The 23,352-nt window shown below is 43.1% G+C and overlaps 1 protein-coding gene across 1 annotated transcript in view; it reads right to left on the bottom strand.

Annotated features, from left to right (window-relative positions):
- Positions 1-1,455: 1,455 nt before the first annotated feature.
- Positions 1,456-23,352, bottom strand: part of LOC124805441 (myrosinase 1-like) — a 36,302-nt gene continuing 14,405 nt past the window's right edge. Inside the window, exons 4-11 of the mRNA XM_047266003.1 lie at positions 21,441-21,563; positions 21,178-21,361; positions 17,967-18,061; positions 15,816-15,963; positions 10,614-10,729; positions 6,622-6,756; positions 6,423-6,529; positions 1,456-1,594 (exon numbers count right to left, since the gene is read on the bottom strand). Of these exons, the coding sequence (XP_047121959.1) occupies positions 1,456-1,594; positions 6,423-6,529; positions 6,622-6,756; positions 10,614-10,729; positions 15,816-15,963; positions 17,967-18,061; positions 21,178-21,361; positions 21,441-21,563 (1,047 nt within the window). The remainder of the gene's footprint in view (positions 1,595-6,422; positions 6,530-6,621; positions 6,757-10,613; positions 10,730-15,815; positions 15,964-17,966; positions 18,062-21,177; positions 21,362-21,440; positions 21,564-23,352) is intronic.

The following is a 23,352-nucleotide window of genomic DNA, read 5'->3' as shown; positions in this document are numbered from 1 at the left end:
GCACCTTCCGCCGACCACTGGCGACAACATCGATGTACTGTGGAGACCTCACGCCCCACGTGTTGAGCAATTCGGCGGTACGTCCACCCGGCCTCCCGCATGCCCACTATACGCCCTCGCTCAAAGTCCGTCAACTGCACATACGGTTCACGTCCACGCTGTCGCGGCATGCTACCAGTGTTAAAAGACTGCGATGGAGCTCCGTATGCCACGGCAAACTGGCTGACACTGACGGCGGCGGTGCACAAATGCTGCGCAGCTAGCGCCATTCGACGGCCAACACCGCGGTTCCTGGTGTGTCCGCTGTGCCGTGCGTGTGATCATTGCTTGTACAGCCCTCTCGCAGTGTCCGGAGCAAGTATGGTGGGTCTGACACACCGGTGTCAATGTGTTCTTTTTTCCATTTCCAGGAGTGTAGATACGTTAATGGTAGAGCACTGTGTGCGTACCTGTGGATCGGGAAACAGGCACACGAGGCATATGAGTGGGGGTTCCTCAGTACCCAAGGGAGAGTAGGGCAGCACAGACACCAGTGGACGCCGTCTGCATGTCGCAGTCCGACGGTAGCTGGACTTTGTTATTTTCCACTACCTATGTGCCAGTCTTTGCTACCGAGATGTCTTCTAGAGCTGCAGAGGGGACAATAATGGGCAGTTTCGTTGATAATTAGTGCCAGAGAAGCCATCTGAAGTTGTACGGCAGAGGAGACTTCTAAAGATTTCTACCCAATTACTTAATCATCCTCACCGAGTTCCGTGCTCTGTAGCACTTACAGCTTGCAGGCCAGCATTAGTTGGAGGTCTACAGGCAGCCCTCATTATCTTCCACTCAGACAATAGTCTACTGACATAAGACCCCTGTTACTGTAGCTACGTGTCCTGCACTCTCCCTCTCGGTACACGACACTGTGGCGTTCGAAGCAGCCTTAGCTTGCATGAGCAGCTTACCTTAACTTGTTAGTTGCCAAGTAGTCTCTCCTTGCCATGTCGCTTCTTTTTTCTTTGCTCATCTTTGCTATTTTCTTGTAATTACAGGACGGGGCACTGCTTGTGAATTTCGATGACGAAATAATTAAAAGCAGGTCCATGCCAAATGAAATGGGCCATATCCAATTTCCATAGAAGTGATTTAGAATAGATGCAAGAATCACCTACAAGATAAGGATACTGGAATTAAAAGCACTGTCGGCTCTGTAACATATATGCTGCAGAGTCTCGTCTTTAAATATCGATATGCTGTCGTGGATGATGTGACATGTATTTCTTGTTGATGTTTGCTATGAAAATCTGAAGCATATGAAAACCTGAATAACAAACCGTAGTGCTTTTGCATAATGCATTCATTAACACTCAAGAAAATAACTTCATTGATTAAGAGACTGAGCCGAATTGCTTTATTTATTCATTACAGAAATACAGTATATAGCAGAGAACAACGCAAGTCGTAGTAACAAACTCAGAGAACAATATAGCGGAAGTATTCCTCAGGCACTTCCCTGCTCCCGTAGATCTGCGATATGAGAGATACAGACTCCTTCGGCGTCCTGGTTCTGTTAGGGCTGTCGAAATCCACCTCGTACAGTCCGTATTTTGTGCTGCAAACAGTGACAACTGGTAAGTCTTTGGCATGCATTTATAGTAGATCTACTGTCGCTTTTGTAATTTTCACTGTAAGGTGTATATACACACACAGTACATAAATAAACAGGAACGTGTGCTACAGGGAAAACGAAGATAATGGTTTTCAAGATCACAATTACGATTTCTTGCGGAACCGATAGAAGGAAAAGTGTGAATTGTTTACAGAGGAATATGTAGCCTATGTGCCGTGATTACAACATGGAAATTTAAGAAGGTAACATCCCTGTATAAAGTCTTGTCGGTGTATGGACCATGTGAAACCGAAGTGAAACTCGAACTTTCGAAGGTGATCACAAATTCCTTCGTCAGCAGGAGTTTGCTGGGAGCAAAAGGCGAACTTGTTGGCCAACGTAGGGTGTCGCGAACGCAGAAGAAACTCTCGTCTTGTGCGGGTAGGCATTATCATACTGAAATGAAAGCCCAGGATGGTTTGCCATGAAGGGCAACAAGAGACGGCACTGAATATCATCGACGTACCACTGTGCTGTAAGGGTGCTGCCGATACCAACCAAAGAGGTCCTGCTACGAAACGAAGTGGCAACCCAGACCACTACTCTCCGTTGTCAGGTCATGTGGCAGGCCACAGTCAGGGTGGCATTTACGACGTGATTATAGCCGCTCGACTGGAATTAACAGACTTTCAACGTGGAACGATAGCTGGAGCTAGAAGCATCATACATTCCATTTCTGAAATCGTTAACGAAATATTTTTGGATACCACGTCGTTGGAAATCCCCTCACAAATACTGTACTAAGCTGAATCTGCAGCCATCTATAATTGCTAAAGTGTTGACGGAGTAGGATTTTGTGTAGAAACTGAGATATAGATTATGTCTCATAAATGTTTGTGCGATTCATGTCGGGCGATCTCTCTGGAATTTCCCAGAATGTTCTTCTAACCAGTTGCGAACATACATCGCTGTTTGGGAACATGAAGTCAATGAGTGGCTGAAAATGGTCTCCAAGTATCAGAACATATTTTCATTCAATGATAGGTTCAATTACACCAGAGGACTCAGTCCATTGCATGCAAACACATCCCTCACCGTTATTTAGCGATCACAAACTCGCACACTGCCTTTTTGACAACTTGTTTCCATGGCTTCTTGAAGTCTGTGCGACAGTCGGTACCAACCATCAGCTGTTACCAACTGATTCGGGACTCATCCGACCAGGCCATGTTTTTCCAGTCGTCTAGGGCCCAACCGATATGGTCGCGCTCTTGCAGTCGCATCGGTCATGTGCTGCCGCATCCAAATGTCACCGCACTGCCCTAACGTACACGTTTCTCGTACGTCCCACAATGATTTCTGCGGTTATTACCGGTGTTGCTTGTCTGTTGGCACTGACACCTCTATCCACATCACGCTGCTCTTAGTCTCTGAGTGAAGGCCATCGGCCATTGAGTTGTCTGTACTGAGATGGTGAGGGGTAGTGGCTGATTTTGATATTCTCGGCACGCTCATTTTCGCCACGGTCTTGACACTGTGGATCTCAGAACGGTGATTTCGTTAACGATTTCAGAAATGGAATGTATGATGCTTCTAGCTCCAGCTATCGTTCCACGTTGAAAGTCTGTTAATTTCAGTCGAGCGGCTATAATCACGTCGTAAATGCCACCCTGACTGTGGCCTGCCACATGACCTGACAACGGAGAGTAGTGGTCTGGGTTGCCACTTCGTTTCGTAGCAGGACCTCTTTGGTTGGTATCGGCAGCACCCTTACAGCACAGTGGTACGTCGATGATATTCAGTGCCGTCTCTTGTTGCCCTTCATGGCAAACCATCCTGGGCTTTCATTTCAGTATGATAATGCCTACCCACACAAGGCGAGAGTTTCTTCTGCGTTCGCGACACCCTACGTTGGCCAACAAGTTCGCCAGATGTCTCCCCAATTGAGGGTGGTTGGAGCATTACGGGCAGGGCTCTCGAGCCACCTCTGGACGTCCATGACCTAACGTGCCAGTTGTGTAGAATTTGCACGATATTCATCAGGAGGACGTCAAATAACTCTATCAATCCATTCCAAGCCGAATAACTGCTTGGATAAGAGCCAGAAGTGGACCAAATGTCATTGACTTCGTCAGTTTGTGAAGCTTTTTATCATTTGTTTGTCTGTACATGAACATCATACCTAATGATTTCTGTTCCATTACTCCTTCGTGGTGCGATGTTCTTTTCCTTGCCTTTGATCCTATTTTTCTATTTCAGTGCCTTTTTCTTTCTATGTTCAGTCGCGTAAAACTCATTATGTTTCTGCAGTGTATTCGAGATCGACTTCAATCTTATAGTTTTCACTGTTCGATGAAGTGTCATTTCCAGGCGCTTACTCAGGTGCCGATGTATGTGGTTATAAGCTCCCTTCTCCTTTGGATATTATGTGGGTTAATTAATGATTATTACGTAAGGCGGTGCGGGTCTCCCGCATCGTTCCCCTACGCTCTGTAAAGAAGCTTGGGACTTCATTTCCATTTTTTTCCATGTTACAATCCTCTTATTGTAATTGACCGTGTATATCGAGACTTCGCTTATTGTTAAATGCAATGGTGTGGTACTAACTGATGGAGACGCATTAAGAACTGGTAAAATTTAATTTATTTCCTTTATCACACTGCACAAACATAAACACACTATTATTTAAACTGTGTGCCACTACTATTAAACATAGAGATAAATCCTTCGCTACGCAACCGCCTTTGGCTCACGCAGCCTACACCTTCCACAGCCTCTCAACAACTGCCTCTGCCTGCGACTCTCTGCGCCACTGGGCATTGTCGCCCTCCAAAGAACAACCACGTACAGATACTACACTCCAGTACCCTCACATGGTGTTCATCCTGTGCCACTATGCCACCATAATGTCGACGAGGGCTAGTCACTATACAATATGACAGAGCCCTTAGCTTATCTCCACATCAGACACAAATCCAGTGAAGTCTGCTAGACAATGCGGTTTTTCACTAGTCCTATATCCTTTATCAGTTTCGTAGAAACTCATCTCCTCAACATCTCTTCAGAAATTTCAAACACGCAGCATCATTCCATAACAGAAGTACAAGTTCTTATACGTCAAGTATCTTGGCCGAATCAAAGTGTAACTCTAAATAACCCTTTATATCAAAAATACTTCTGGAACATTCCGTCCAAAAGATTGATTCTAATACTTCTCCTGTCTTCATTATTGCAGCTCCTTTATTGAAACACCTAGGCTGTCTTCCTCTTGGGCAACAGCGCGCGGTTAACAATGTTTCAGCTTTTCCATCCCGAATTGTTTTGCTTCAGGGCTACTGGGCAGTTGCAGTTTGCCTAAGAACTATATATTAGAGGAGCTTACCTGTGTTCCAGGCTTTGTGTTTCGCTCGCATGCTGTAGCCAAAGACCTGTTTATGGTGAAGTCAGCAGCGTCAGTTTCGGACCATGAATGGAAGGAAACATTTTCTCTCACAGAACTCAACTACAGTTTGCAAAATCTCACTCTTAGCACATTTCTTATTTGGTCCTGGAAAGTTGGAAGAATAACAGGGAACTGTCACTACAAAGTGTTACCAAGAAGAAAAGTAACATCATACCGAAATGGCAGAGAATAGAAGCAAAACAATTCGGGATGGAAAAGCTGAAACATTGTTAACTGCGCGCTGTTGCCCAAGAGGAAGACAGTCTAGGTGTTTCAATAAAGGAGCTGCAATAATGAAGACAGGAGAAGTATTAGAATCAATCTTTTGGACGGAATATTCCAGAAGTATTTTTGATATAAAGGGTTATTTAGAGTTACACTTTGATTCGGCCAAGATGCTTGACGTATAAGAACTCGTACTTCTGTTATGGAATGATGCTGCATGTTTGAAATTTCTGAAGAGATGTTGAGGAGATGAGTTTCTACGAAACTGATAAAGGATATAGGACTAGTGAAAAACCGCATTGTCTTCCTGGTAGCATCACAGTATCTAAGTACAAGGACGACATTACCAAATCACCGAACGTTACACATATACCTTATGCAAGCATTTTTTGCTAGCTGTAGTCGGATGTAGTTTGAGATCCAAGTATTGAACCATTCTTGATGTTGATACAGTCAGCATTAAGGTACATTTACAATAATATAACACAGATGAGGTATTGTCAACAGTAAGAAAAGCGGAACCGTTTGTTAACCTCTAAAGTATTCCTGAGAGAACATTCCTCTATTTCAACTTTTTCAAATCCTTAAATAAATGTCCGCTATTTACTTCTCAGCTATCTTTTGTACTCCTTAGTTGCACTATCTCAGAAATTCAACCGTGTAGTTTTCAAACCTCACGTAACGAAATGATCGGTCTCAAATTCTTAGCTGATATTAAGCAATGTTCTGTTAGCCCATGGGTTGAGGTACTCAGTCACTTTGATTGCTGTGCTTGTTGTCGTAATACGTTTCTGGAAGCCTGAGTTACATGTTTTCGCATCGATAAATATTAAGATAATACAGTATGTGTTCCTGAACAAGGTACGAAGTGTTTGACAATGTTCATAGTATCCTAATCAACCAGTAAAAGCATGGCGATTTTCGGTCATTATTATTCGGCGTAGGTTGAATTAAATATCGTTTCCATTCAAAAGAATATGTATGGCTAACAAGATTGAAATAAAACACCTCTGTAAGAACTAAAATAATAATTTCGGGCATGGTTACAATTATGTCAATGCTCACTTCATCATTTCCTATAGCCTCTGAAGTGATTCTCACGATGCATAAATCGCTTTAGTGTTTCTGTCTCAAAATGGAGCAAGAAAATACACAAGGACTCACGTGAAACCACTGCTCCATTCTAGATTGTCCATGAGACTCCAAACATTGTAGCCAATCACTGGAACGCCATCAGTGTTGACAGCTTGCAGAAGCGCCGTCAAGTAAGACTGCAACCAATATGTAAAATATTTAAAGATTTGATCTTACGGAGTTAAGCTTCTAATGTTATCAATATCTGAAGGAAATGATCGGAACTCACCGTCAAGTAATCCATTCTATCAGTGTCATTGAGACCACCATCATTTCCCAAGCCGTTTTCGGTCACAATGATAGGATAACCTGGATATTCATTGGCAATCCAGTTCAGTACGTTGCGAAATGCCCAAGGAAATTGCTGGAACAGGAAAAAGTGAAGATATACTGTATATGTAACGTAGGACTGAGTACAAGAGCACGGAAACAAAGTTATATTAAAAGATCAGAAACGAATGCTCACGACAAGTGGGGCAAGGCTACAAATTGGTTTCAGAAATCTAGGAAACACTATAGAGTATACACTGTGAAATCCCTCTTTCCTTTGCCGTCTTGGAAAACTGAATGCAAAATGCAGAGAAAGTTCATATGTCTCCTGATGACAAGTTTTTAGTGAAACCATTGCAAGCCAAGAAACAGATAAACACAGATGTCTTTCAGGGTAGTGTACTTGGTCCAGTTCTGTTCCAAACACATACATCAATGGCTATCCAGAAGGTATAGGACACACAGGAAAAGTTCTCGTTGCTGACGTCAGCAACATCGTATTTATTGGTAAAACACGGGAACTCTTGTTAGAGGAAGCAAATGAAACCCTGATGTATGTTTATGGTTGGGTAGTACGTAATAAATTGAAAAGTTTGTTGCACCTTTGGACATTATATACATTATTCATGTTGTAGTGATTATAGAGGAACTACCTATAGTTTTATGTAAAAAGAATACGTGTACCATTTATCCCTGGCCTACAGACAAGAAGGAAAATTTCAGTTTAGTGCAGAAATGACACTTCTGCAGGAGAAGTGCTGTTTCTATTTTAAATGTATGCGCGAGATGTCAGTACAATAAGCGTTCTACAACAGACACCTCACCATTAATGTAGTTAATAACCACAACGTGAGGGACAATACAGCAAAGTATAAATGGGCGCCAAAAAAATATTTTCATACTCTGAGAAGGAAGTTGGTGACTCTGTATTCAAAACGAGCACTCACACGAAGTGTTTTTTTCTCTTGCCAATAATCACGTTTTTGACACACACGGACCAATCTCACTATTGTCAGAAGATGCCAATATTGTCGTTTTCAGTTCACAGTAATGCAATTAATCCGTCCGACCTACTCCGCCGACGTTCGTCTGCCTGCAGAACAAGTTCACCAACAAACAACGGAGACAACGCCAATTACTACTTATTTCGAATTCTACTATTGGAATTATTGTGTATTTAGTTTTCTATTACACAATGAGCCAGAACTATCTCCCAGCACATGAGGTTCTCCGCTGCCACTGGAACACTTACTATTCTACATAATAAGTTTGAATTTCGAGTACTGCAGACGCCCTGCGATGGAAATGTACCTGGGAACTTCGGAAGGTAAGTTGCACTGTTCGTATGACGCTAAGAGCATTGAAAAATTACAATGCGAATTGTCAATACAAGGTACACGTACCGGGTTTCCAGTACATAAGTTTGCTGCGGTGCGGATAACAGGATCAACTCACTGCCTGACTGAAATGGTGCAACAACTAGAAGTGTACTTCAAAGCTGAGGTACGCGTGACAGTAAGATCCTCGTTGGAAAAAATGGAAATGAGCGTATGGCATCGTTGGCCAGGAGGCTCCTATTCGGGGATGTGGTGTCACCGCCAGACACCACACTTGCTAGGTGGTAGCCCTTAAATCGGCCGCGGTCCATTAGTATACGCCGGACCCGCGTGTCGCCACTGTCAGTGATTGCAGACCGAGCGCCACCACACGGCAGGTCTAGAGAGACTTACTAGCACTCGCCCCAGTTGTACAGCCGACTTTGATAGCGATGGTTCACTGACAAATACGCTCTCATTAGCCGAGACGATAGTTAGCATAGCCTTCAGCTACGTCATTTGCTACGACCTAGCAAGGCGCTATAATCCTTTGCTACATATATTGTGATGCCTGTACCGTCAGACCAATGTTCTCCAATTGTGGATTAAAGTTAAGTATTCCAAGAACTACGTTCTTTTCTTTATAGGATAATTACTTTACCTTGTTCCAGACCTCACGCCAATCTGCGTGAGCTTAAAAGCGTGCATTTCGGCCTCCTCTAGCAACACGGTGTTGGCTCTTCTGCCAACACTTCAAGGGAAGTTAGGCCGCCAAGTGCAAGCCTCATTTCATTCGACGCCACACTGGGCTATGCATTCCGGTCTTGCTAGTTCAGCACTGAAATCAGCAGCCTGGTGCAATGTTGAGCATAATTATTCGCTTCTGCAGACTACTACGATAGTGTGTGCCACATCCTCAAGGTTCTTCCGCTATCGCCAACTGTTCTAGTTAGTCGTTACGCAGCTTGAATTGCCTGACTGTATATCTTGATCTGGTATCTGTGTCGGCTCAATCTGCTCCTCCCTATATTAAGATATTTTATGCTCTGTTTCGTTAAAAACTTCACGGAGAGAGTGTTTGCTGTGTACGGTTTGTCTGGCGTGTTGGTATCTCATGTGTGTTTGTTTAATTGTCGGCTGGGGCCGCGAATTGTATTCAGTAACAAAATGTTTCCTTGCGGTGCCAGCTAATTAACGTGGGGCCAGCAAAATTTCCGTTTAGGTTCCCATTTCTGCTATTATTGCATTTAATTATCAGTACCGGCCGGTAGGTGAATGTTGCAGTCTGTTGTAGACTTGTGGACACTCCCACTCTAAACTGGTGGTTCGCGAGTCGGCTGTAGTATACCGGCCAGGTCATGTATGAGCGAAATGTGAAGCATCTCCCTCTAATTTAGACTTGAGAACGAAATCTTCAGTTATTTTATTGCCGATCGTAATTATCATCTGTGGAAATTTTGAAGTCTATCCGTTTCTGTGAGTCCTTTGTTAAACCTTTTGCTTCTCGTTAATTATTCAGTCAAATACCTTGTTGTTTAAATATAGTATGTTTAAGATAGCCCTTCAGGCCTGTTTCAAAATTAGCTTTTCAAGTACCAGTTAATTATTGAGTTTTTAATTGCATTTCCTTAATTACCCCTTCAGACATTATCGGTTGTGGTAGTGCAGATTTCTTGAAATCAGCCCTTCAGACGTTATTGCTTGTTGTTTGCTGTTTTTTAAAATCAGGTCTACTGACGTTAGCTTTTGGATCTGTTGTATTTCCGTCTTCGTTTGTTTTTTGTATAGCTCTTCAGGCTGTGTGGGTAAAATTTTATCTGGCTAGGTTGTTACCAGTGGAATTAAAATAACTTATAAATTATTAAAGATCAATTGCTTAAACTGTCAAGTCTGAATTAATTTTAAACAAAGTTTGTGTTACCTACCCATCAAGTATGTGCAGGTGAATGAAAACCGGCCCAGCCCTTCCTTTGGACGCGTGGCACCGGGTTCGATACCTGTCGACGTCTATTAATGTTCTAGCGTTACATAACCAGGATGCAACGTAGCCTCGAGCCACCGTGAAATGGTGCCAATGATTAAACCAAGGACGCACAGATGTGGGTGGTGCACATCGGGGGTACAGACCTTGCACTATACGATTTCCATCTTTTCGGCAAGCTGAAAGAACACCTAGGGGGAAAAAGAATTTCTAACCTTCACACAGCGGTTCTCGAATGGCTTCGTCACCAAGGAGCGGATTCCTGTCGACGAGGAACTGAATATTTGGTAGGACGTTCCGACCCCTGTTTACGCAAAATCTGTAACTGTCTTGAGGAACAGTGTCATGTATCTGGGTCACTTTTAAGTGTAGTTCAGCATTCAATAAAAGTTACGTGGTCTGCCGTAACAATGTGTGACTTACTTGCTGAAGGTCCTTCGTCCTTGCCTGTATCAGTAAATGAGAAACGTGTGCTCTATTGCTACCATAGCTGATTTATGTGATATGTCATCAATGCATATCGATGACAAATGCGTCTATACAATCACTGCTGTCACGTCTAAAATACTTCAACTGATCCAAATACCACTTTAAATTATTTATCGTCGCACTTCTAGCTGAGCACTTAGTGTCAGACCTCCGCAGCTTACGTACCTCTGTACTGACACTGACGACGTTCGAGTCTCTTCTCTTGGACGGAAATGGCCCATTTTCACCTGATGTCACGACGGTTGTGTAGTAATGGTTCACACCGAGAAAGTCAGAGGAACCTGTAACAGAGTTTACGGAAGAAATAATTTCACACAAGGTTTAACGAATTAATCTACAGATAATTATAGAGCCTACAACATTACACTTAATGCTCGTAAATAACAGAAATAGATTGAAAACGGCGGAATGAAGTGTCATAAAAATAAAATTTGTACAAGTCAAATGAAACTTCACTGACGTGACTAAAGTCGTGGGATAGCGGTATGCACATATACACGTACACAACGTATGAAAGGATAGTGCAGTGGCACTGTTACTTTTTGTACTCAGGTGATTCATGTGAAAGGGTTTATGGAAGCGCGACAGGAAGTAACAGACATTTAACGCGTGATGGTAGTTGGAGCTAGACCCATGGGACATTCCATTTTCGAAATCCTTAAGGAGTTCATTATTCCGAGGTCCACAGTGCTAAGAGTGTGTGGAGAATACCAAATTTCAGGCACTATCTCTCCCCACGGTCAGCATAGTGGCAACGGCCTTCACTTACCGACCGAGAGAAGGCGTTTGCGTAGTGTTGTCAGTGCTAAAAGATCACCAACGCAGCGTGAAATAGCCACAGAAATCAATGTGGGACGTACGAAGAACGCATCTGCTAGAGCAGCCGGCGAAATTTCGCGGTAATAGGATATGGCGGCAGATGATCGACGCGAGTGTCTTTGCTAACAGCACGATTTGGCCTGCAGCGCCTCTCCAAGGCTCGCGATCATATTGGTTGGTCCACAGACGACTGGAAAACGGTGGCCGGGTGTGGTAAGTCCCGATTTCAGGTTGTAAGAGCTGATGGTAAGGTTTGAGGGTGGCGCAGATCCCAAGAAGCCATGCACCCCGGCTGTTAGCAAGATACTTTGCGAGCTGCTGATGGCTCCACAATGGTGTGGTATGATTTTACATGGCATGGTCTGGGTCCTCTGGTCCAACCGAATCGATCATTGACTGGAAATGGTTATGTTCAGCTACTTGGTTACCATTTACCGCCGCTCATGGACATCATTTTCTCAAACGACAATGGAATTTTTATCGATGACAATGCGTCATGCCGCTTGGCCACAAATGTTCGCGATTTATTCGATGAACATTGTGGACAATTCGAGCGAATGCCCATAGAAAATTTATGGGACATAATCAAGAGGTCAGTTCGTGCACAAAATCATGCACCGTCAACACTTTCGCAATTATGGACACTATAGAGGCAGTAGGGTTCAATATTTATGCAGGGAACTTCCAACGACTTGTTGAGTCCATGCCACGTCGAGCTGCTGCATTACGCCGAGGAGACGGAGGTCCGACACGATATTGGGAGGTATGTCATGGTTTTTGTCACCTTAGTGTATGTGGTTCCAGAGACCATTTCAAGTTCAAACATTATGATGTATAAATGCGGATTTAAGCGACGAATGGAAATTTTTATCAAGGCTGGGATTCAAACCTAAGTCTCCCGCTCACTGGGCAGACGCACTGACCACTGGGCTCCACTGGCACAGTGTCTTTGTGAAAGTGCACCGACTCCTCAATTCCAATTCCCATTCACGCCTCACCCCATTTGGTTTTCCCCCTAAGCTTGAACTGTACTGGAGGGACTCTCCCACTGTATTCCAATAGCACCTCACCATTGAACGACACGGGGGACCCTGCCTGAAACCCAGGCTTATCTGATTTAATCAAATGAAACTATGGCTCCGGAGACCTTTCCAACTCTGAAACGTCTGTGATGTATATATGCAGACTGAAACGGCGAGCGAAAATTTGTACCAAGTATGGGATTCTAACCAAGGTCTACTGTTCATTAAGCAGATGCACTAACCATTACACCACTCGGCCACAGTGACTTTGGAAGTAGATTAGCGTCCCTCCCTTCTTAATCCAATCATGCATTACTTCATTTGCATGTATCCTTTATGGATGTTTGAGACTTGAAAAGGGTTCTGGAACTATATAGTTTCATTTCGTTAAAGCACCTATGTCTAGGTTTCAGGCAGGATCCCCATTTCGTTCGATATTGGGATGCTTTTCCAGTAAAAAAAAAAAAAAAAAAAAAAAAAAAAAAAAAATAAAGGTTCAAATGGCTCTGAGCACTATGGGACTTAAGTTCTGGGGTCATCAGTCCCCTATAACTTAGAACTACTTAAACCTAACCTAATGACATCACACGCATCCATGCCCGAGGCAGGATTCGAACCTGCGACCGTAGTGGTCGCGCGGTTCCAGACTGTAGCGCCTAGAACCTCTCGGCCACACCGGCTGCCTTTTTCCAGTACAGCTGGAGACCCTCTGCGATGCTCTTCGAGTATAGGGGGAATCCCTAAAGTGCTGTGGCGTGAGCGGTAATTTGGTCTGAGTAGGTGGCCTGCTAGGGTACTCCATACAGTTATCGAAAGACACTGTGCTAGAGTGAAGTAATGGTTAGCGCATCTGCCTTGTAAGCTGGATACCCAAGTTCGAATCCTGGCCTTGATGCAAATCTTCACTCGCCACTTCAGTCTCCATATGTACATAATTTAAAGTAACATATAGACATGTACAAGGACAACTACTAGCAAGAATCTTTTACATGTAAAGATATTTCATATTTTAATTTCCATAGTATTTTCCGACAGTGCTTTTAATTTCTTTTGGGAGGCTCCAAATATATTTATCATAATGGATTGTAAAGATACCTGGAGTGACTTCAGCCGCGCTGCAATAAAATCACGCCTGAAAACCATTACAATAGTGCATAAAGCTTTCTACTGGAGCATCTGGACAATGTCGTATCCAGACACGATTATCGACCTGGTAAACGATAAACTTGATTCTTTCGACCAGGCGACACATTCCTATTTATCCACGGTGCAGTCTCGATGAGCCCTCCCTCAATGCAGTCGGAACTGACATTGTCGACGGGTCAAAACTGGAACATTTAATGGTCGTCTACTGGGAACCCCAGATTGGACAATGCGTTCTGAAGGGTATATTCCGAAACGCTGCTGCCTGCAACAGTAATGTACTCTGCCACCAAAGCTGCCATAGCCCACCATGTATTCTGCTTTACAGAGGATGCAAGCCCTTCGTCCTCCACATTCTGTGACGTGGCAGGGGCGTCCAACACTTTCTCGCCTGTTAGTCGTTTCACGATACTTGAACCACTTTCCACAGGTTCCTACGACAGTAGCTCGTAAACTGCCACGAGCCTCGCTGTTTACGAGATCCTCGTTTCTAGGCACCAGGCCATAACATTCTGCCCTTTGTCACAGTTGCTTACGACAGAGAGTTTTGTAGACCGCTGTAGTTATTCATCATTCGTCTCTACCGCCTTTTCTTTTCCTTGCCACTTCACGTACCCACAACGCATCAGGCGGTATTCGATTTCGCGGTAGGCGGTGAGCATACCTGGGCTTATCAGTGTTTAATTACTGCACTCAACTGGTCTTATCAATTCACATTCGGCTTTCACTAATCCGTATAACATTTTCTTGTGGCCACCTACACCGTCCATCCCAAAAGTTCCAAGACTGATTTTAATCTTGGCGCACAAGCAAGGTCAGCGTAGTAGTGGCTACTTGAACTAACAACGTTAAACAGTCCACTAGTGGATTTCGAACAGCCAACGTTAAGTAGTGGATATGCAGTGATTGTGTATCAGTGTTGCTGACTTAAGAATCATAACAGAGCAACTTTAGAAAAGTGTGTGTGAAATCTGTCCCACACACCTAGACTCCTAAAGAAAAGCAACGATTCCCTTACGTCTGTCGCTACGTTTTTGAAATGCAAAATCCGGAAAATTCTTTTCTGAAGAAAAAAAAAGTCGTCACAGGTGATGAGAGTTGGTGTTATAAATACGAATCTACACAAAACGACGAAGTGGAAAACGTCTCATGAACCGTCACCGCTTTGACGACATAATCGGCATTCCAGCCAGTGTGACCTTCGAGTTGGAAAACATCCTGATAGTTTCAGATTGCTGTATGGTTTTTTTTTTTTTACGCTGTACCCAAGTGAGACTATGTAGAAGACCATGAAGTATTAAATCCACCATCTTTACTTTTCTCTATTTTATTGATCCAGTGTCGAAACTTTTTGGACTGATAGGGTTATATACTGCTCGTAAATCACAACTTTTCCTGAATATAACTTATAACGATAAGACAATGAAATAGTTTGAAAGTTACCACGTGATAATGTGCATGGCATGTAATTGGGAACAATTTGCACTTATCCCGCTTTTGTATGTTTTCCAACCAAATTCTAGGGTGGGGGGGTGAATTTTCTTACATTGGTATGTTTCACACCAAGGAACACAGATTAATGTTTAACATCCCAACAATAATTAGTTCATTGCAAATGGAGCAAGGGAATAGGGACAGAAACAGATCTTGTCTTTTCCAAAGAAATATGTCTCTACACATCAAGCGATTTAGGAAACCCATGGAACATCTACCATCTGGATGAGGATGTGAGTCTCCATGAACGCTGGGCTGAAATGGGCAAGTACAGGTAGCAACCACAAATGTAGAGACAGGCAGGATATATACTACGGCAGCAGTACAGATACAGCAAATATCATTCACGGCATTCAAGATACGTTTGGTACAACATGAAACATTTACAGGCAGACACATAGCATTACCTGAACTAAGTCTCTGGTCGTGCCAGTAGTGACACATTGCAATGTGACTTACAAGTTAGCAAAATGAAATATATTTTACATTTAAGCTTTTATTTTGGATTATTTTAGTTCCTACTTGGATCGATAGAGCACAGAAAACTAGAGATCATATCCTAGTCTGGTCGGTGAGTGACATTTTAAGGAACTAAAACGAAGTAAAAGTCTCATGAATAAGGAATGCAAAAAGTGTGTCTTCGAATTTAGCATGTAAATATAGACTATGTGGAGGATAAGTGTGCATGTTGTGGAAAGGATAGCAGCTGCTGCTTGTGGCACTGCTGTTGAAGCATATGAAGGAGAAGGAAGGAATAAGAAGAAGATGGAGGAAAAATGTACAATTAAATGATTATGTTAATCTTGCTAAATATGGCATTTTGTTGGAGATATCGTCCTATGTACCCTGCTTTGATAAATGTGGAGTTGGTAAAAGGACGCAAGCTCACCTCTGAGGTATGCAAGCTCTTCCTGAGTGAATGTTGGCAACCGTGAGCGGGGCCGGCCCTCTGCTGCACTGTTGGCGTCTACCCTCTGACGCACGACGGTCGGGTAATCCCCGTCTTGGCTGAAGATGGGGTGTGCATAGAGTCCAACCTGATCAACAACAGATAAAAATAATCAGTATTCTTTCCTCGTAGCCAGTTTATTGATGCTCGTGTCAACATCTTGACACAGAGTAAAACAGGTGAATGTATAATCAAATGGTATACAAACTGGATTTTAAATATATCTAGAGATTTCAGACATAGACACAGTGCCATATTGTCGACTGTTAAACGGAGGTCCTAGTGTATGGCATCGGCACCTAGATAAGTGAGTGGCTCCAAGACCTTTTCAGTAATAGACCCCAGAGCGTTAACCTGGACGATGAGTGTTGATCAGAGACAAAGGAATAGCCAGGAGTGCCCTTGGAAAATGTGACAGAACCGTCTCGTCCTCTAAATACATTAAAGAAATTAGGGATAAGGTGATAGCAACCTGCAACTGTTTGCTAATGGCGCTGTAGCATATGGGAAAGTGTCTCAACTCTGAGTGACTGCAGCTTGCTCTAAAGATGGGAAAATGAAGATAAGTAGGGTAAACATACCTGTTGTGACTGTGTACAATATTAGCGATGTACCACTTGATACAGTTACATTCGTTTAATATCTGGTGTGTAGTGCTGCAGAGTGACATGAAACGAAATGAGCACTCAATTGTAGAGGTGGCGGATGGTCGCCTTCGGTTTATTGGGAGAATTCAGGGAAGTGTAATTCATCCATAAAGGAGATCGGGTACAAACCACTAGTGCAACTCATTCTTGAGTACTGCTAGAGTGTTTGGGATCCCCACCAGGAGAGACTAGAGGAAGACATCGAGACTGTGTTACTAGGTTTGTAGCCGTTTGCTTCAGTACGTATTACATAAATGCTCTGTTAACTCGATGGGAATACCTGGAGGGGAGAAGATGTTCATTTCGCAAAAATCTATGTAGGAAATTTAGAGAACTGGCATTTGCAACAGACTGTGTGTCGATTTTACTGCCTCCGACATACATCTTGCGTAAGCACCGCGAAGACAACATAGGACAAATCAGGGCTCGTACAGAAGCGTACAGATGGCGGTTTTTCTCTCGCACCAATTGCAAGTGGAACAGGAATGAGAGGCACTAACAGTGGTGCAAGGCATCCTCTACCATGCACCGTATAGTGCCTTGCGTTGTGTATATAGTTATAGATGTAGAAAAAATTAAAGAATCGGCATATTTTAATGATGCATGGGCACCAAGAATTTTATGTTTCATGGCACTTCATAGCTAAATTCTTGGATGCTCACAAGACATGTCTTTGCTGTTATTGACGTTTCGCAGTCCCTTTCCTTTTTATTTTGCGAGGTAGTATCCAATCACTCACAAATTGAAGTATTGTTTAAAAAAGGCGGACCAATAAAGATAAAAATATAATTCGACAGCATTACTGAATAATCCAGTGAAATTTTTTCTAGAAAATGACAGCTCACTATTCAGATGTATGCTGGAACCTCCTGCGAATGTAGTGCGGCATGTTAGTACTCCATTTAGCCTTGTACGCAACAAATAATGAGAGCGATATCTCTCGAAATTCGCGTAAGAAACATTGATGAGCAGGCTCATTTATCAACAATAAACAGTCGTCTGTGTGCATTACAGACGTTCTTTCACGGAGTGCTCGTGAGGACATTAATACGATCCACTTATATGTTTCTAGGCTCAAAGTCAAAACTATGTAATCCATTAAAAGTTACCAGTATATAAAATCTTTGCGTAACTGTAGACTCTGATCGTACTTTGAAGGATGCATAGCTCAGTTTTTCACAAATAATTCATGTATACTGGAAGCATGGATTAATACTTCATCCCATGAGAGACCACGAGCCAGAAACCGTACCAGTAGTCACAGTAATCACTCCTACATCACAGAAACTGAATGACATGAACTGAACTGTTCACGATTAAGGTAGCTTGTGATAATAAGCAGTAATACGATCAATCACTGGAAAAGGACGAAACATACTTTCAAATTAATAATAAAGGAAAGCAGATGAATACGTGGGGCTAGTGTGGCAATTACAGTACTTACGTCGAACTGAAGCCTTCTCTCTACAGCTTCCAAATCTTCTGTCGAGTTTGAAGCTGGTTCTCTTCCCGAAACAGTCAACGTGATTCCTACGCTGCCTGTAACAGATTTTGATTCGGAAAATTAATAAAATACACTACTTTCACTTCGCACAAAGAACGTTAGGCATTATTTAGTAACATTGAAGGATGCTATGCATTGTTTACTCGTCATAACACGAACTCCATAAACATCTACTGAAGCATACTCGCAAATGCCGCTAATATCACAAGAAGAGAAAATCGGTTAATTTACTACCATAAATTAGTGAGGGATATACCTACTATTATCATTTATGAGTAAGTTCTAAAAACATTGTACTGTCAGACAGGAAAGAGCACTCCTACTTTTTTAATGGCCTGGTCCTTCCTGTCGGAAGATTCAAATTGAATCCTGGAGACTCAAAAGTCCGATACGAGAGCCGACTTGGCGCCCACAGGCGAGGCAAATATGAGTCGCTCCAGCGGGAGGCTTAGTCATAAGCTCGTGTCTGCACGATCGTTTTGCACTTGACGCAATCTCTAAGGTGTTGGAAGGGTCTATTTGCCCCTGCTATTTCACTGAGTAATGTGGGCCAGGGCAGACGGGGGTGGTCCATACGATGCAGGTGTCCTAACCACCGCAGGCGACGTTGCTTGAGCGTGGCAGTGATACTCTGTTGTTTTTCAGTTTTCAGAACCATATCATTTGTTACATGATCCTTCCATGACATTCCCAAGACGCTTCCAAAGTACCGCAGGTGAAATTAGTTGAGCTTTCGTTCCTGTTTGGCATACGACGTCCAAGTCTCAGCTCCATATAGGAGAGTACGCAGCACACATGATTGATACACAAGCACTGTTGTCGACAATGTTTTTGTTGTCCCATGCTCGTGTGCGAAACTTACCGAAAGTACCGGCAGCCTTTCCTATTCTTGCATTTACCTCGTCATCCAGAGAGACATCTTCCGTCATTATTGGACAAAGATAGCATAATTTCCCGACTACCTTCAACAAGGAGCTATCCAGTTAGATGGCAGGCGGATCTGTGTATCCTTGTGCCATGGAAACAGTCTTCTTTACGTTTATGTACATGGAGCTGTTGCAGATTGTATTGAGTATGTGGTACAAATGCAGCATCGTCAGCAAATAAGAGGCTATTTACAAGCAAGTCCTCTCAGAAGCGCTTAGATCTGAGTAGAGAAATGTAGAACTTCCCATAATCTCTAGTATACAGATAAATGGCCAGGTTAGTTTTACCAAAAACAACCTCGAGGAGTGCTGAGAAAAAAATATTTAACAGGGTGGGAGCGAATACGCAGCCTTGACGAAGCCCTCTTCTCACAGCAAACGTGTCAGATGTGATTCCATCGAAGACCACAGCACCTTCCATACCTTCGTGAAAAGCCTTGATCATCTTTAAGAGCTTTGGAGGACACCCTGTCTTCAGAAGTACTGCATACATTCTTTCTCTGCTGACTGTATCGAAAGCCATGTTTAGGTCGACAAAGTCAATGAACACAAAGGTTTTCTGCTCGCGGCGCTTTTTCTGAATTTGACGGAGTGTGAAGATAATGTCAATTGTAGATCGTTGGGGACGAAGCCCACATTGGTCTTCAGGGTATATACTTTCGGCAAGCTTCTGAAGTCTGCCCAGCACCACACGGGCAAACGTATTTCCAGGTATACTCGGACGTGATATTCCACAGTGACAGTAGCAATCGCCGCAATCACCTTTACCTTTGTATAAAGTAACAATATTGGCATCGCGCATGTTTTGCGGCACACTACCCTCAACCCAACATATCATTAAGAGGTTGAAAAGCAGCGGAAAAACTGCCTTCAATTTTACAATTTCTGTGGAGATGTCCTTCCCAGGGAACTTCCCACATTTGAGCTGTGCAATTGCTCTTTGAAACTCCTCCATAGTAGGTGTGGCATGCAAGTCATGGTAAGGTGTCATATGAGGAATTTCATCCATTTGCTTTGAAATAATGTTGATGGGATGTGAGCAGAGGCTGCAGTAATCCTCTACCCAACGGTGCAATTGACGATTCCGACCTGTGATGACTTTTCCAGCCATTTCCTTGAGTGATACGCTCTTCTTTGGAATGGATCCAATGGCCCGTTTGATGCCTGGGTACACACCACCAAAGTCGCCAACATCGAAACACTCATGTATGCCAGTGCAAAGTTGCTCCCAATAGGAATTGCTGCCGTTGCCGACAGAGCGTTGAGCAGCTGTCTTTACTTCGCATAGCTCCTTGCTGTAGAACTGCATGGGTTTTTATGCCAGATGACAGTGGCCTTACCCTTAGCGTCAAGGAGAGGTTTCGAGACATCCACGTTCTCGATGAACAAATCCTGGGATTTTGCTTCCAGATTACCGAACACGTTTCCAGCCGTAATGGTAATAAGCGATTTTATCCTCTGCCAGTCTTCAGAAATAGGAGCGGCTGGGTCCCATGGATCTCGTCACTAATTTCTTGTACTGCAGCAGCTTTTCTTGTTTTGGAAATAATTAATTTTTGTTTTGCAAGGTGTTCTGGCAGAGTGCAACTTTTTAGTCATGAAGCGCACTTCTGTCGCTACTAGTGCATGATCCGATCACAGTCTCCACTAATGAAAGAACGTGTATGAAGAAAGTAGCGCAGATCTTTCCTTTTAGTTACAATAAGATGTAGTGGGCGCCAATGTTTTGAGCGGAGGTGCATCCAGGAAACCTTGTGGTTCAGCTTGCCCTTAAGGTATTTTGCATATGATCGAAGAAAAATGAATTATTCAGAGCGAAACATCTTCGTTTCTGTTAGGTATTTGTGCAATGTGTTTACTATGACTATCTAATGACTCCTGCAAAGAAAATTTCCGTTTGGATTTTTTTCAGTGTGGTAGCGTACTCAAATATTTGTCGAACAAGAATAATGACTGTGTGAGTGAAGTGTACGGAGTGTTGTGAATGCAATGGCATCCGAATACATATGACCCTATAAGAGTTGAGGTAAGTGGGAGGTTTAGCCGATACGTAAATTTTTTTATGAATTCATGAATATGGAAGAAACACTTCCTCGATTCTCTGTGGTGTACTGTATATTTGTGAGGAAAATGGTTAGGATCTTTACATACAATGCTTAAATGACTAATAATAATAATAATAATAGTGACCAAAGAACACTTAATACAAGGAACGTTTAACACACCGTTCTGCGTGGCCCTGTACTGTTCGTCGTAGAGTCGATACACGAGTCCATGGGCCCTGATCACGGTGTGTGAGGCCAGGTAGTCGCCGATGCCAGACGCGTTTTGCGAGGGCGCCTGACCACCAGAGGTGGCGTAGCCACCGGTGAAGACGTCCGGCGCGTTGAACGTGATCCACCATTTCACCTGCAGAACCGTTGTTGTCAGAGATGTGTCACAACAGGAAGAAACCCACGTGAGAAACAGTAGAATTGTCACTACTCACTCTGTCTCCGAAGTTTTCAAACAGCACTCTGGCGTACTCCACGAAATAGTCGGCGAGGAGTGGGTTTGGCCATCCACCGATGTACTGCAGTGCTTGCGGTAGGTCATAGTGGTACATCGTCACCTGTACAGCATATACCTCATCATTACATTTGTATTTCGAAATCCATACCATATCGTATTCGTATTACCTTCCTCAGTTTTATGTTTGTGGTTCTTGTTAAATCTGAAATCAAGTTCCCTCCGTGCATATATTGTATTTACAGGTATAAAAAATACATTCAGTGGAACCTTCCAGATTAATCATGTTTTAATACTGATTGTTGTTCTAATTATAGTAATTTTTGTTTCCCGGTCTAAAAGTGTTTACGATTGACGAAAGAAACGCATTGCACCAGCATTGTGTAGATCATGTGGGCTACTCCAGACACACGAAAATGGGCCTAAATGGTGGACCATCTCTTCGCCTTTTCCTCACTTCGTTACCTGCAACATATTCGCCAACAAATTATTACGGGATTACAGAAAACTTATCTTGAAGGTTAGAATAACTGGCTAGTGGTTGGCTGAAAGCAGGCCAGACACAGCCCGAAGCTCAGTATCCTTGGATGTTCCACAGAGTGACATTTAGAGGGCTTGGCGACGGTTTCGATACACAGAAGATGGATTCAACCGCCTGAGGAACTGCAAACAGCTTTGAACTGTGTCAGGGTGAGTTTTAGTAGGTTTAAGCAACTAATGAACAAATAGGGGCTACCGGACAGTCCTTAATGCGAGCGCAGGAAAATCCAATCAATGGATTAATTACCTCGCAGATTGAAATTCTCGATTTCCCAAAAAAGGTTGATTTTGATTACCTTGAAATTATAAAGGATATAATGGGATATGGTAGAAATTCGTCGAGTCATTGAGGTATGTGGGCGATTCGTTCGTATTCGAATCGAGATTAATAATATTTTTTCACAACAGGTACAGTTACAGACCAAGGGATCCCTTTGGTAGGCTTCTCTCTATGTGACGGCGATGGAAGCACCACTTCTATGATTACAGGCCGTCTCTATGGGGTGAAGGTCACAGGAAATACGCACGCAGATAATCTTAGACCCACTTTAGATGATGAACAAGATGAGGAGAGAGCGAACAACGTGCTCATCGACTATCAAAGATGGACGTGAGGCACAGTTTGACTTGACCAGGACCAAAACTATAATCTGGGTGACACTCGTGGCTCCAGACATTCGATAAATAATCACCACTTGGCCTGATATTCACAGCGCCTCCCACGTACGCGTTAGAGCTCGACTGCTAGGAGAAGATCCTTCAAAAAGGCGTTAAGCAGTCAGATACACTTTTTTTCGAAGCTCATTCATATAGATGTTGTCCTACCTATATCTGAATATTATGCCAGCGCTAGATAACCTAACAAGATATTAACGGAAGTGTCACACGTATTAGTTACAAGTGCGAAGAATTGTCCAGGTGAAGATTTTACCCCCTAACAATACAGCTGTTTCGTTAGATGTCCTAATAGGAACAGAAAAGACCTTGCTTAAAACATACAGGGTGTTACAAAAAGGTACGGTCAAACTTTCAGGAAACATTCCTCACACACAATGAAAGAAAATATATTATGTGGACATGTGTCCGGAAACGCTTACTTTCCATGTTAGAGCTCATTTTGTTACTTCTCCTCAAATCACATTAATCATGGAATGGAAACACACAGCAACAGAACGTACCAGCGTGACTTCAAACACTTTGTTACAGGAAATGTTCAAAATGTCCTCCGTTAGCGAGGATACATGCATCCACCCTCCGTAGCATGGAATCCCTGAAGCGCTGATGCAGCCCTGGAGAATGGCGTATTGTATCACAGCCGTCCACAATACGAGCACGAAGAGTCTCTACATCTG

This window comes from Schistocerca piceifrons, chromosome 7 (genome assembly GCF_021461385.2).
Source record: "Schistocerca piceifrons isolate TAMUIC-IGC-003096 chromosome 7, iqSchPice1.1, whole genome shotgun sequence".
Classification (NCBI taxonomy): domain Eukaryota; kingdom Metazoa; phylum Arthropoda; class Insecta; order Orthoptera; family Acrididae; genus Schistocerca; species Schistocerca piceifrons.
The sequence above is the reverse complement of the archived record's forward strand: the minus strand, read 5'-3'. Positions and strand labels throughout refer to the sequence as shown.